The sequence below is a fragment of the Hyperolius riggenbachi genome, chromosome 2, assembly GCF_040937935.1.
Source record: "Hyperolius riggenbachi isolate aHypRig1 chromosome 2, aHypRig1.pri, whole genome shotgun sequence".
In the NCBI taxonomy this organism is placed as follows: Eukaryota; Metazoa; Chordata; class Amphibia; order Anura; family Hyperoliidae; genus Hyperolius; species Hyperolius riggenbachi.
Window position 1 is genome coordinate 516,940,071 of NC_090647.1, and position 15,552 is coordinate 516,955,622.

The window sequence follows — 15,552 nt, forward strand, 5'->3', positions numbered from 1 at the left end:
CGTGGCGCTCCTGGAGGCCTGGAGCACACCAAAAACTGCTAGCAGATCCGCAAAATGCTAGCAGATTTTGAAACGCTTTTTCTTATTTTTCTGTAGCATTTCACCTAGCATTTTGCGGTTTTGTAAAGCGTTTTTGGTGTAGTAGATTTCATATATTGTTACAGTAAAGCTGTTACTGAACAGCTTCTGTAACAAAAACGCCTGCAAAACCGCTCTGAACTGCCGTTTTTCAGAGCGGTTTGCGTTTTTCCTATACTTTACATTGGAGGCAGAAACACCTCCGCAATCCAAAAAATGCCTCACCTCGGGAGTATGCGTTTCAGCAAAACGCCTCCCGCTCTGGTGTGCACCAGCCCATTGAAATACATTACCCAAGCGTATCCGCAGCCGCAAGTGGATCGCAAAACGCTGCCGAACCGCTCTGGTGTGCACTAAGCCGGATAGTGCTAATGTAGCATGTAGCAGGGTGACTGCTTTGTGGTATTGGTTTGTGCATGCATTTGCATGAGCATTGCCTCATGAATAGCCAATTAGACCAGATTTGCAATGTCAGACTTGCTAGGGTAAGGCCTCTTTTCCATGGACTGTGAATAGGCAGTGAAATGGCTCTCAAACTCTCACAACTGCTCACTGCTGCCTGGTAACTGCTCACTGCTGCCTGGTAACTGCTCACTGCTGCCTGGTAACTGCTTGCTGCTGCCTGGTAACTGCTTGCTGCTGCCTGGTAACTTCTTGCTGCTGCCTGGTAACTGCTTGCTGCTGCCTGGTAACTGCTTGCTGCTGCCTGGTAACTGCTCGCTGCTGCCTGGTAACTACTTGCTGCTGCCTGGTATCTGCTCACTGCTGCCTGGTAACTGCTTGTTGCTGCCTGGTAACTGCTCACTGCTGCCTGGTAACTGCTTGTTGCTGCCTGGTATCTGCTTGTTGCTGCCTGGTATCTGCTCACTGCTGCCTGGTAACTGCTTGCTGCTGCCTGGTAACTGCTTGTTGCTGCCTGATATCTGCTCACTGCTGCCTGGTAACTGCTTGCTGAGCACACAGCTCAACAGTCCGTGGAAAAGAGGCCTTAAACTTGGTGTTTGAGCACGCATAAATTTTCTCATGCAAAGTACTTCTTCTTCTTGTTTGAAGGTTGAGGCACTTAGTCTATTATATATATAGATTTTGTTCATGTGACCTCCAGAAACTTACTTAACCTCCTTGGCGGTATGAAAAATACCGCCAGGAGGGAGCGCAGCAGGTTTTTTTTTAAAAAAAAATTTTTTAATCATGTAGCGAGCCGAGGGCTCGCTACATGATAGCCGCTGCTGAGCGGCACCCCCCCGCCCGCTTCGATCGCCTTCGGCGATCTCCGATCAGGAAATCCCGTTCATAGAACGGGATTTCCTGGAGGGCTTCCCCCGTCGCCATGGCGACGGGGCGGGATGACGTCACCGACGTCACTGACGTCGGGACGTCATTGGGAGTCCCGGGCCACCCCTCGGCGCTGCCTGGCACTGATTGGCCAGGCAGCGCTGGGGTCTGGAGGGGGGGGGGGGCCCGCGCCGCAGCAGATAGCGGCGATCGCAAAGGGGCCGGCGGCGATCAGAGTGCTGGCGCAGCTAGCAAAGTGCTAGCTGCGTCCAGCAAAAAAAAAATTATTAAAATCGGCCCAGCAGGGCCTGAGCGGCACCCTCCGGCGGCTTACCCCGTGTCACACACGGGGTTACCGCCAAGGAGGTTAAAAAGTGGTAAAACTCTGTATCCTTTGACTGGATGTACTCAATTTTATGCTGTATGTATGACTGTATATTGCCGCATTCATGATGGTTGAGAAAGTGAGGGCCCCGCTGTACTAAGGCCCTGGGGCCTCATCAATATTTTACTATAGATCCCATGATTTGTAGTTATCCCTCTGAGAAGCAGTACAGAGATAAGGGATACAGCTATGCTTTAACTCGTCCCATTTATTATGCCAAGCTCCCCAAAAACGTATTTACATGAGTTCATCTATTCTTTTGCACAATCCCAAATACAAATATAAAACTCAATTACACTATCTACATCGGTGTTGCGGGTTAAAGATTTTCATCTCCCAGATGTTCTCATTATAGTAAGCCAAGGAGGTTGTACCACTCAATATACTGACAATGGTAGGTCATGGAAGCAAGGGAAGGAGCTTATGACATCATGGACATCATTTTTTCTCTTTGGCCTACATTACACTTCACCTGATGTTAAAACTAAAATGTATGTTCCGGGGCTAGATGTTGTGTTTCCTGGGGAATTACAAAACAGATCCCTGTATTCGCTACACAGAGATCACATATACAAACTGTGGTGCGGCTATTGACCTGAGGAAGTGGGCAACAGCCACTGAAATGCATTGCCGTTGTTAAATACATTGGCACCTTAAGTTTTTGTGAATGCTTTATAACCTTGAACTATTTAACATCTATGAAGTTGGTATCCCATTGTTGCATTTGCCTACCTTTCATTCTAATTATGAAACACATTTATCTGTATGTCTTTTTCAAAAAGGCCATCAAATGCCTTTCTCTTTTATAAGATAGAGTTTTAGCAAAAGGAAAAAGAAAAATCTTACCGAAATTCCAGAATTTTTGATGCTTTATATTGAAGTTTTAGCTCACTGGCTTGAAAGATATCATTGATCTGTCAAAGAAAAAAGGTTAATACCTTAAACAATTAATATCAAAGTGCCATCAAGTGACCCCTATAGTATTCTTTAACTCAGCATCAGACCTCTTTGTAAAGTGGAGTTCACAGACACAACCCCTTGTTCCAACTATTAAGAGATTAGGGGGTGGATGCAGCATTATCCTAAGTTGAAGAGCTCCTCTATTAAAGCTGGAAGTAGCCTAGTAGATATAAGCCTACAAAAAAATATCTGGCAAGGAAAAAGTAACAGGTGCTGAATTAAAGTGTACTTTAAGTGACATGTGACTTGATGACTGAGCAGGGGAGCCTCTAGGCATGGGCAGTACAGGCCATTGCCTGGAGTGTCATTGGTCCTGGGAGCGCCATGTTGCTGGATGAAGCCACGCCCCCTGGATGAAGCCACACCCCTGACTAAGCCACGCGCCCACGGGTGTTCAATTACTTGCTTCTGCTGTATCTGCTTAGCGCAAGTTGCAGGCAGCTGCCACTGCCACTGTGTCCCTCTGTGCCTTGTACATCCCCCCCCCCCTTTGTGCCTCCTTATGTCCCTTTTGTGCCTCATTCTGTCTTCTGCCGCATTATGATTATTTTCTGGTAAAATGCTGCTGCAATATGATTATTTTCTGGTGAAACGCTGCTGCATTACGATTATTTTTTGGTGAAACACTGCCGCATTCCGATCATTCTCACATGGGGGAGGGGAGGGCTTAGTGGCCGCCACATGGGAAGGGGGAAGGCGCCACAGGCTTTCTCGCCTGGAGTGACAAAATGGCTAGAGGCGCCCCTGTAGACTGAGATAGATATGTGTATGTGCAGTGTCAGGCAGACAAATAACTAGGCTTTGCATGTTTTTTCTTTTACTGCCTGAAAGAGTTAAGAATTCAGGATCAGGTATGCAACTGACAGTTTCTCTCCAGTCGGTCCCAGTTGAACTACATCCTATCCTCACTGATAAGGAATTACAACTATAAAACTCTTTTTCTAAGAGAGAACAGAACAGCTTCTGAAAATAGGGGTTAGATAAAAAAAAGTTCATATCGTTCAGAATCAAAATCTACCTTATTCACCAAGTGCGGCCAGGTTGCACCCAGAATTGTTTATGGTACACACAGCATAAGATGGTGGTGTAGATTACATTCAGTTGAGAAGGCATAAGACATACGGATACAGTAACAGGCATATGACATACAGATATTGGGGAGGGTAAACCATGCAGAGACGGGACACAGAGTCTACTCAGAGGTGAGGGTGGGGCACTGGGGACATATGTCTGAGAGGGAGCATGAGTTCAGGAGAAGGACAGCCTGAGGGAAGAAAGAGCTCCCGTGCCTAGTGGTTCTGGTGGAGATCGTTCTGAGGTGGCAACCAGAGGGGAGGTGGTTGAAGAATGGCCAACCAGGTTGGGACTTGGGAGGGGTTATTTAGTATCTTGTTTGCCCTGGACCACAGCCTTTATTTGTGAGCCTTCAGGCATGTATAGCCATTTGAACTGCAACACCCATATCAGAGTAAAATTTAAAAATATATATATATATATCAACATATGACTTTAAATTCCTCCCCTATTTCACATGGTGTAATAGAAGTTCCAATAAGAAAAGTAAAATAAATAAATAAAAACCTAACTATTCCTGACAACAATAATGATAACAGCTCTTTTGCCCTTCTTGGTTTGAATAAACCGTTGGAAGATATGGAATACGTACCATCTTCTGCATGTCAAATGCCAATAATTTGAAATCTGCAGAGTTCGAGTCTTGCAAGGTTAATGTGTACGTCGCCCCTGAGACTATTTTGAAGGATCCCTGCTTTGTGTTCACTTTGATAGAGTCACAGGTAGCATTATCTAGAAGAAAATATAAGCATAGTAATTTAAAACTAAAGTGAATGTGTATATACAGTAAAGCTTTTATAAAGAATTTAAACATGGGTTACACTATATCATTTTTGAACACAAGAAATGTGTTTTTTTATAGAACTTCTTAAAGTTTACTGTCTGCTTTTCACCCTTGATTCATTATTTTAAAATGGATCTCCAAGCTTAAAATTAACTGTATAAACTTTTTAGCCTAGTAATGTTAGATCAATTAAAAGTTAAATGAAATATAGTCCCCACCCATGTAGTTCCAGAAACAACACTAAAGAAGACTTATTCCCACCTGTCAACATTTTCCAGAAGGTTAGAAAGCAACAACAAGAGTACGTCATTATATCAGCACCCATTCAGCTCAGATCAGAGCACTGTAAAAACAGCGCCAGAGACCTGGGTGCACCCGGCGCCGCCACAGGCCGGTCATAGGAATTACTGCTTTAGCTGCACTCAGTGAGTTATTTGGTCGCCGTCAAAAGACGGAGCACAAATTACTATAAAAACACTCTAAGATGGCCACCAGCAATAGCTGGAAATCGAATTACATATTTCCCCATTATCCACGGCGATCTGGAGAGGGAATAGTAATTAGTGCCATCAGGACTTTTGCAGGAGCAGAGGGAGCTTATTTTTCAGTTTTACCTTGCGACCAAATCTCCCAGGGCTTCATTATATGTTTATGCCCAGATCAACCCTCCCATTTGTGCATGCGGGGCAAGAAGCAGGATGTAGTGGGCAAGGGGAGAGAAATATGCGTCAGGCTGTCCCAGGATGCACTGTGCCTTGTTAGAGAAAATGCCATGGCATATTTCTGTTTTGGAGGAGGGGCTTCAGCTCTGCTCTGCACAGAACCCTGGATCAGCAGTGACGCACATCTTCTATGCCCTATGGAAATGCTCTTTTCTCAGCTGCATAATAGTGTTTTGGCTTCTATTTCTTCCTCAGGACATTGGATTGTATTCGGCATGCTGTTCAACAAGCTCATTCGCATAGATAACAATTCTAGATTTTTAATACTTTCAGTGCAAGAAAATAGAAAGGAATTTCAAACAATTCCCTAGCAGGACTAATACTATGGGCTTGATTCACAAAGCGGTGCTAACCTACTTAGCACGTCTAAAATCTTTAGACGTGCTAACCAGGGTGCTAAGTAGGTTAGCACCAGATTTCTTAATCAGAAAGTGCAGCTAAGGCTAGACAGGTAATGGTGGTAGGGGATTCAATTATTAGGCGCACAGATAGGGTAATCTGTCGAAGAAACCGTGAATGCCGTACAGTCTGTTGCCTCCCGGGTGCTCGGGTTCGGCATGTAGCGGAAAGAATTGACAGATTACTGGGTGGGGCTGGGGAAGACCCGGCTGTCATGGTACACATTGGCACCAATGACAAAGTTAGTGGGAGATGGAAGGTCTTCAAAAATGATTTTCAGGTACTTGGAGATAAACTTAAAGCAAGGACCTCCAAGGTGGTGTTTTCTGAAATACTGCCAGTGCCACGTGCTACATCTGAGAGACAGAGGGAGCTTAGGGAGTTAAATAAGTGGCTGAGAAATTGGTGTAGGAAGGAAGGGTTTGGGTTCCTGGAGAACTGGGCAGACTTTGCAGTCGGCTACAGGTTCTACAGCAGGGATGGGCTGCACCTTAATGGGGAGGGTGCAGCTGCATTGGGGAAGAAGATGGCTAAACGGTTGGAGGAGATTTTAAACTAGGATCTGGGGGGAGGTGGGAGGATAAAGTCTCAATACATAGACAAGATGAGGTAAAAAGACAGTGGGAACCTATCATTATGGAGGGTGGAGAGGGGGGTGGGGACAGTGTAAAGATTAAGGAGGTTGGTAAAAATTCAAGTAGCCAATTTCATGTAAACAAAATTGGTAAATGTGGTGGTAAAAATATAAAGTGCATGGTAACCAATGCTCGGAGCCTTGCAAATAAAATAGACGAACTAGAGTTCATTCTGAATGACAAAGGCTATGACATTGTGGGAATAACCGAGACATGGATGGATGAAAGCCATGACTGGATAGCTAATTTAAAAGGATACAATGTGTTTAGGAGGGATAGAACAGGGAAAAAAGGTGGAGGGGTTTGTCTCTTTGTTAAGAATTCTCTTACAGCTGTCCTCAACGATGAGATGGAGGAAGATTGCGAAGATGTGGAGTCCGTTTGGGTAAATATTCATGGTGGAAATAAAAGTTGCCAATTGCTTATTGGGGTATGCTACAGGCCACCTCTTATTAATGAAGCTGCAGAACTGCGATTACTACAGCAGATTGAAAAAGCTGCAGGTAAAAATGAGGTCATAATTATGGGCGACTTCAACTTTCCAGACATTGACTGGAGTATTGAGGCTACCCATTCTGGTAAAAGCAGCAGATTTCTGGCAGCACTACAGAACAATTACTTGACTCAAATGGTAACTGAACCAACTAGGGGGAATGCGTTACTGGATCTGATCATTTCTAATAGACCAGATAATGTATCAAATGTGCAGGTTCAAGAACATTTGGGAAATAGTGATCACAACATGATAACGTTTGAGCTGGTGACTGATAGGCCACGGGGCAGCGGGACCACTAAAACTATGAACTTTAGAAAAGCAAAGTTCACTCAAATTAGGCAGGCACTAAGTTTGGTGAACTGGGATAATGTACTACAAGGGGAAGACACTGAAGGGAAATGGCAAGCTTTTAAACTTATACTCAATCAATACTGTAGTATGTATATCCCATATGGAAGCAAAATGTCTAGGAATAAAAAAAGGCCTCTATGGATGAATAGAAAGGTTAAAGATAAAATGAAGAGGAAAAAGAATGCCTATAAGGTCTTAAAACAGGAGGGGACAGAGGCTGCACTAAGCAATTATAAGGAGTGCAATAAAAATTGTAAAAAAGAAATTAGGCAGGCAAAGATTGAAGCTGAAAAACAAATCGCTAAGGATATCAAATCTAACCCAAAAAAGTTTTACAAGTACATTAACTCTAAAAAAAGAAAGGTTGACTGTATAGGACTCCTAAAGGATGAGGATGGGAACTCAATGGTGGATGACCAAGGTAAGGCAGAGTTATTAAATGCTTTCTTTGCTTCTGTCTTCACAAAAGAAACAGCACTGTTGCAAACTACAGAGGCGGAAGAGTCTCAATCTTCTAACTGTAATATTAAATACTTAACGCAGGAAGAAGTGAAGGCAAGACTAAATAAATTAAAAATAGACAAGGCACCTGGCCCAGATGGCATGCATCCTCGGGTCCTAAGGGAATTAAGTTCAGTTATAGATAAACCCCTTTATCTTATCTTTTGTGACTCTCTTGCAACTGGCAGAGTCCCAGTGGATTGGCGTACAGCCCACGTTTTCCCATTATTTAAGAAGGGCAAAAAATCTGATCCAGGAAATTATAGACCTGTAAGTTTAACATCAGTTGTATGCAAACTATTTGAGGGGTTACTAAGAGATACTATACATGACTTCATAGTAGAAAATAATCTTATTTCTCAGCATCAACATGGGTTTACTAAAGACAGGTCCTGTTTGACTAACATGCTCAGCTTTTATGAGGTAGTGAATGCTAATATGGATATTGGGAATGCTGTAGATGTGATATACTTGGACTTTGCAAAGGCCTTCGACACTGTTCCCCACAAAAGTCTGGTGCAAAAGTTGAGGATGCAAGGACTGGGGAAGAGTCTGTGTTCATGGATAGGGAACTGGCTACTGGACAGAAAACAAAGAGTTGTGGTCAATGGATCATACTCAAAATGGGAGACTGTTAGCAGTGGGGTCCCACAGGGGTCTGTTCTGGGTCCAGTGCTCTTCAATTTATTTATTAATGACCTAGTAGATGCAGTAGTGAGCAATGTTGCTATTTTTGCAGATGATACAAAATTGTGCAGAATCATTAACTCTCAGGAAGATAGTGTCATATTGCAACAGGATCTGGATAGGATGGCTATATGGGCACATACATGGCAGATGAAATTCAATGTTGACAAATGTAAGGTCATGCATTTTGGACGTACTAATGGTCTAGCACCATACAAAATAAATGGGATACAGTTGGGGACATCAAACTTGGAGAAGGACTTAGGAGTACTCATTGACAACAAGTTAAATAATCGTACTCAATGCCAAGCAGCTGCAGCTAAAGCTAACAAAATTTTGGGATGCATTAAAAGGGAAATAAAAACTCGAGATGCTAGCATAATATTGCCCCTGTTTAACTCTCTAGTAAGGCCACATCTGGAATATGGAATTCAGTTCTGGGCACCACATTACAAAAAAGATATTGCAGTTTTAGAGCAGGTGCAGAGACGAGCAGCAAAATTGATGCGTGGGATGTAAGGTCTCACTTATCGAGAAAGGTTAGATAAACTGGGTTTATTTAGTCTAGAGAAAAGACGCCTTAGAGGGGATCTAATTAACATGTATAAATACATCAGAGGGCAATATAATACCTTGGCGGATGAGCTTTTTGTCCCTAGGCCTTCTCAAAGGACTAGAGGACATGATCTGCGCATGGAGGAAAAATGTTTTAGCCATTTATTTAGGAAAGGGTTCTTTACAGTAAGAGTGATTAAGATGTGGAATGCATTGCCACAGGAAGTCGTTATGGCAAACTCTATACCTGCATTTAAAGGGGGCTTAGATGCTTTCCTTGCGTTGAAAGACATCCATGGCTACAATTACTAGGTAATGCCTAATGATGTTGATCCAGGGATTTTATCTGATTGCCATCTGGAGTCGGGAAGGAATTTTTCCCTTTAGGGGCTAATTGGACCATGCCTTGTAAGGGTTTTTTCGCCTTCCTCTGGATCAACAGGGATATGTGAGGGAGCAGGCTGGTGTTGTACTTTATACTGGTTGAACTCGATGGACGTATGTCTTTTTTCAACCAAAATAACTATGTAACTATATGTAAGATCGCGCGCAAAGTTTTGTGCGCAAAGTTTTGTGCGCAAAGTTTTGCGCACGCAAAGTCCTATGCTCATGCTAAGTTCCATAGGCTTTAATGGGCACTCCGCGTGCATAAAGTTTTACGCGCGAAAAGCTCGTTTAGACGTGCTAAGGGGGTTTTTACAGGCATGCTAACAGTTAGCACCGCTTGGTGAATCAAGCCCTATATGTGATGTACTTATATTTGTCTCATCATGGGCCATGATAATTAATAAAAAATGGTAAGGTAAGTTGTCATGTAGAGGGAAAGAGAGACAGAGGTCTTCACAGAGGCGCTGGATGCTATATCGACATATGACTGTTATATACTCCATTGTTTATTGCCTGATGAGGCAGGACTATACCTGTGAAGCGCGTTGCAACATTGTTTTGGAGTATACCAATAAATCTGTGTGTTTTTGAAATGTGACAGTTTCATGTCTGCTGGGGGGGGGGGGGGTGTAAGTCCCCCACTGCCTCCTTAGCGATTTTGGCAATTTTTGTGTATTTTATTCTGTTGGCTCCTCTGTTCACTGCATATGATGCTGAGGTAAGGAGTTCCATGATGTAGGAGCAGCATGACAGAAGGCTCTGGGACCAAACGTTCTCAGGTGGACTCTGGGTATGACTAGATTATTAGAACATGTGGATCTGAGATTGCAGGCCAGGTAATGATATGCAGTTGCAACATTACTTTCAAGTATCCAGGGCCCAGATTATGTCGGGGTTTACAGTAAATGTCAGTAGGCAGATCTTGAATAGGATCCTCCATTCTATAGGTAGCCAGTGAAGGGAGTGCGGGTCTGGTGTTATGTGGCAGTCACGGGGTTGGTTGGTTGGTTAACATTCTGGCAGCAGTATTCTGTATCAGATGTAGGCAGTACAAGCCCTTTTTTGGAAGGCCGGTGTCCAGTTGTGATGTAATGAAGGCATGAACTAAGGTTGGCAGATCTTCTGAGGGGACAAGATGCTTGATGGTGAAAATAGGATGATTTCACCACAGCAGAGATGTGAGTTCTGAAGTTTAAATCCGTATCAATTAGAACTCCCAGGCTGCGCACATACTCAGAGCTGTGTAGATCTGTGCCTCCTATTCCCAGTGGTGAAGACTGCAAGTGAAGTTGTTTTGTTGTCATGCGCTGCCCTTCGATCAGAAGAACTTCAGTTCTATCTGCATTTAGTTTTAGCCAGTTGTAGTGCAATGTGTTAATACCTCTATATAGTTGCCATGCAGCAAGTTCACCAGATAGTAGATCATCATGCAACAAGTTTTTAGATCGACTTGAGGGTGGTTGTGTCTCCCTTCAGCAGATCACCAATTTGTAGTACTAGTACTTCTCCTTCATTTCCTGTGGACTTAATTGTCTCTTTGCAACTCAAATAAACCATTATACAATTGTTTTGCCTTCCCCTACTAAAATTGGCATTATTATTATTGATGCCCGGTATGTGCACAGTGTATTCTTACCTTGAGGCATCCCACTCATCCTCCCCACCATCCTCAAGTCTCCCACTATACCCATCACTATATACCTAGCTACTGATTTGGCAGCAGACCACACAAAACACTCTCAATGGCGTTATGTGTTGCTAACTGTGACCGTTACTTCGTGCCAGAAAAATACTAATACTTTTGTATTTGAACAAACATACAGATCAGATGTTTGACTGGATTTGCTGCATGCTTGTTTTAGTTGGATGATTCAGACACTAGTGATGCATGAAAGATCATCAAGATGCCAGGTAATTGCCAGGAAATACATATGGCAGCCTCAATACTTCTATCACTTCATGTGTCCTTCAATTAAACTAATGAAAGGTGATATAGATAGATAGATAGGTAGTCCCTGGTTAACAAACGAGATAGGGACTGTAGGTTTGTTCTTAACCTGAATCCATTCTTAAAGAGACTCTGTAACAAAATCTTCAGCCTTAGTTCTTCTATCCTATAAGTTTCTTTGCCTGTTCTAATGTGCTCTGTCTTACTGCAGCCTTTCCTAATTGCACTGTCTCTGTAATAAATCTTATCTCCTTTCCTCTGTTGTGTCTGTCGGGCTAAGGCTTGAATGTGTGGAATGTGCAAGGCTGCGTGTGATTGGATAGAAGCGATACACACCCTCTGCAGGCCCCCTGCAGGGTCTGTATGACTCACACACTCTGCTTATGTGAGCCTATCACAAGCTGGTTAGTTTGTTTGTAAACACTGCCTAAAACTGGCAATTATAAGCCAGGATTGCAGCAGAGAGTGGCAGAAACAGCACAGAGGGGCCCAGAAGAACATAATGAATAGAATGGTATGCTTTTTGCTGTAAAAATGTTAGAGTACAGATTCTCTTTAAGAGTTGGAACACTGTGCCATCTCAGGGGTACCTCCTCTATGCCCCCCTGTGCCTCCAGGCTCCCGTCAGTGTCATCTCTGCCTCCTGTACCTGCTTACACAAGTTTAAAACTCATTTTTTGTTTGAATTTTTTTAAATTGATTTTCTCAAAAACTACAAGTCCACAGAATCTATGCCATTCATATCGGCGGGTCGTTCATAAGTTGGGCATTCGTAGGTCGGGGACTGCCTGTATGTAGATGCATTTGTGTATGTCTTTTGTTTTTTGTACAAACTCTCGGAATTATGTGTGTGTGCCACTTGTTTAAGCTAAAAGGGAAGAGAGCTGATGTATGGAATTATGAATAACTCACCCCGTATGTAGTGCACTCAGCATGTTGTAAAAACACTTAAGAATACTGGAAATGCATGCAGAGTAATGTCTTTTTCAGTGCAATGCTATTTCTAGTAATGGCTTTTAACTTCTTGCACCATAGATACCTCCTGCTCAGGGGCAAACCGTATCTATTCATTTACACCAAGGGGTGCTTATGGAGATAGCACATATACTTTCACATTATCATTTTTTTCCTGCAGTTATTTTGTCATATTCAGAAATTTACTGATAGTTTTCTCTTACTTTAGCTATTTTACAAGATAACTGCAGTTTTCTTTTTATACAAAAAAGAGAAGATACACCCTACCTGGCTTGCCCTTTTATCTCAATCAAGCATTAAAGGGATACTGTAGGGGGGTCGGGGGAAAATGAGTTGAACTTACCCGGGGCTTCTAATGGTCCCCCGCAAGCATCCAGTGCCCGCGCAGCCACTCACCGATGCTCCGGCCCCCTCTTCGGTCCACTTCTGGAATTTCAGACTTTAAAGTCTGAAAACCACTGCGCCTGCATTGCCGTGTATTCGCTCCCGCTGATGTCACCAGGAGCATACTGCGCAGGCCCAGTATGGTCTGTGCCTGCACCGTGTGCTCCTGGAGACATCAGCGGGATCGAGGACACGGCAACGTAGGCGCAGTGGTTTTTAGACTTTAAAGTCTGAAATTCCAGAAGTGAACCGGAGGCAGGGCCGGAGCATTGGTGAGTGGCTGCGCGGGCACAGGATGTCTGCGGGGGATCATTAGAAGCCCCGGGTAAGTTCAACTCATTTTCCCCCAACCCCCCTACAGTACTCCTTTAAGGTTAAGCCAGCTTGATGCCATTGGGGTGGAAGATGATCGGGACATTACAGTGACCCTCCATTTAAGCTCCAAAGAAACTCTTCAGCAAGAAAAAAGGATCAATGCTGTACACCAGGCACACCCGCCACAACACAAAATACTATAGGGCTTGATTCACTAAAGTGTGCTAAGTGTTAGCTCGGCAGCGAAAAGCCCCTTAGCACATGCAAAAAGGCACTCTGCACGTGCTAATATGCAGGCAAAAAGTTTAACGCTGCCCACACAACGCCGCACCAGTGCACGCGAAATGTCGCACCATCTGTGTACAAAATAGCCTGATAAGCTTACTAAGCGCGCGCTCAGTAACAGCTTTTCCAGTGCAAACTACTTAGCACCCTAGTTTGCACATGCAAAGCTTTTAGGCGTGCTCACTGTGTTTGCATACTTTAGTGAATCAAGCTCAATATGTGACAGGTGCGCTTATGTAGTTTGTTTTTTGCAGCTATTTCAGCTGGCCAGACCTGGAATTACCTCACATGAGCCTATAGGCATGGATGTCATGGCACCTTAGACTTCACCCTCCATGAACCTACAAATCCCCTCCGAACTGCACTGAAAGTGTGCTGGCTGTCCCAGCTGTCACTTCTGCCTTACTTCCTCTGCTCGTTGTAAGTAGCTAGAGGTGCCCCCAAATATCAGGTAGCTAGAAGAACCTCAGTAATAAGTAGCTAGAGGTGCACCTGACTGAAGTGAGCTCTCAGCAGTAGAATGCTGAGAGCCGGGTGAGTAACCTCTCATATACACTCTCATCAGGACTCTGCATAGGGAAGGAGGGAGAGAGGTAGTGCTGCTCGGATACCCCCTTTCAAAATCCGAATTGAATTCGGATCCGGATACTCAGATATCCCGATCTGAATCCGATATCCGAATACGAACTTATGGGTATCCGAGTAGAATCAGATATCTAAACCCAATATCTCTCTCTCTCTCTCTCTCTCTCCCCCTCTCTCTCTCTCTCTCTCTCTCTCTCTCTCTCTCTCTCTCTCTCTCTCTCTCTCTCTCGATGCCTCCGAAGGGGATTTTGCCATTGAAGTCTTCTACTCGGATATCCTAACTAACTATCCGCCCAAATTTCAGATTTCAAATGCAAATCCGAGTTTGCTCAGATAGTGCTATTCGGGTTTACAAAGATATCTGAATTCCGATTCAAAGTTCGGATAGTGGAAAAAGTGCAGATTATTGCACTTCGCAGTAGTTCGGATACCCGAATATTGGATGAGCACCACTGGAGAGATACACAAACAATCGATTCCGGACTAAACCTTTGCACGAATAATCTTCTGATTTTATTGTAATAATGTGAGGTTATAAAGCAAACAAAAAGCACAACGTTTCGGGCTACATGCCCTTTCTCAAGTGCTTAACCATCTGAACACACATAGACCTTCATATAGACACACCAACATTAACACACCCCTCCAAAGCCTTAGGGGGCGGGCACAAAACTTTTCCCAAAACATTAACCACTGGAGAGAGGCACTCAGGGAGAGGAGTGAGCCACCTTTCCATCACCAGGCGCCTGTAGGCATGTGCCTGCAGTACCTTATGGTAAATCTGACCCTGCAGCTGGCCATGCACAATGGGATAAATAGCCCTCGCTGTCACTGCAGTTGGAGTTTGAATTCCAGATAGGGCACTATCTGCATGGAGTTTGTATGTTATTCAATTGTCGTCATGGGTTTCATCTGGACACTCCGGTTTCCTCCCACATTCCAAAAACAAACAGAAGTTAATTGGCTTCCTACTAAATTGGCTCTAGACTACGAGCTCCTCTGAGGAACAGTTACTGACATGCCTATACCATGACTATATACTTTGTACAGCGCTGTGGAAGATGTCAGCGCTATATAAATCCTAAATAATAATAGTAAATATCACCAGTAAACATACATATGAGATGGGTATTTTCACTCTTTTTTATTATGTTATGAACGTACAAGTGTTCTTCTGTCTCAAGGGTAAAAATTGCTATTAGTACTGACAAGTATGAAGGTCGGAAAGGAACAGCATTCAGAATGTTTAAATGCAGCAAAGCGATTTCTGTCATATTCCGACAATAGACATAAACACAGAGAAGTTTTTAATCCTGCTGACTTTTTATTAGCAGATTGTTGACGTGAGCCTGTAGATAGTAAACATGTACCAAACAATGAGTATTTTACCTATATTATCATATATTTCAGGATGCACAATAAGCTGTGTCATAACTTTATGTTTTTTTTTGTTTTCTGCACAGCTTCGCAGCAGCCTTCTGAAGTTTATATGAAAACAAGAAAAATACAAGAGCCTGAGTAGCGATGAGCAGAAATTATGCCTGTGCGTAATTATGCATCATAATCAAAATGCAAAATTCCGGGGAAAAGAGTGATTAATTTTGTAGTGAATTGTAAGCATTCGTAATTACGCATGAATTTACTTGTAATTAACATGTAATTTCGTATTGACTTTGGCGGTGAAAGCCCCCATACATTCTATTGCTACATATGTTAAGACCTTGTAGTTTTTGAGAAAATCGATTTTAAAAAATACAAAGCAAAATAGTTT

General features: G+C 43.3%; 1 protein-coding gene across 1 annotated transcript in view; it reads right to left on the reverse strand.

The window, feature by feature from the left end:
• The window catches only part of LOC137545260 (enteropeptidase-like), a 191,459-nt gene that overhangs the window by 149,974 nt on the left and 25,933 nt on the right, over positions 1–15,552 (reverse strand). Inside the window, exons 3-4 of the mRNA XM_068266378.1 lie at positions 4,365–4,504; positions 2,585–2,652 (exon numbers count right to left, since the gene is read on the reverse strand). Of these exons, the coding sequence (XP_068122479.1) occupies positions 2,585–2,652; positions 4,365–4,504 (208 nt within the window). The remainder of the gene's footprint in view (positions 1–2,584; positions 2,653–4,364; positions 4,505–15,552) is intronic.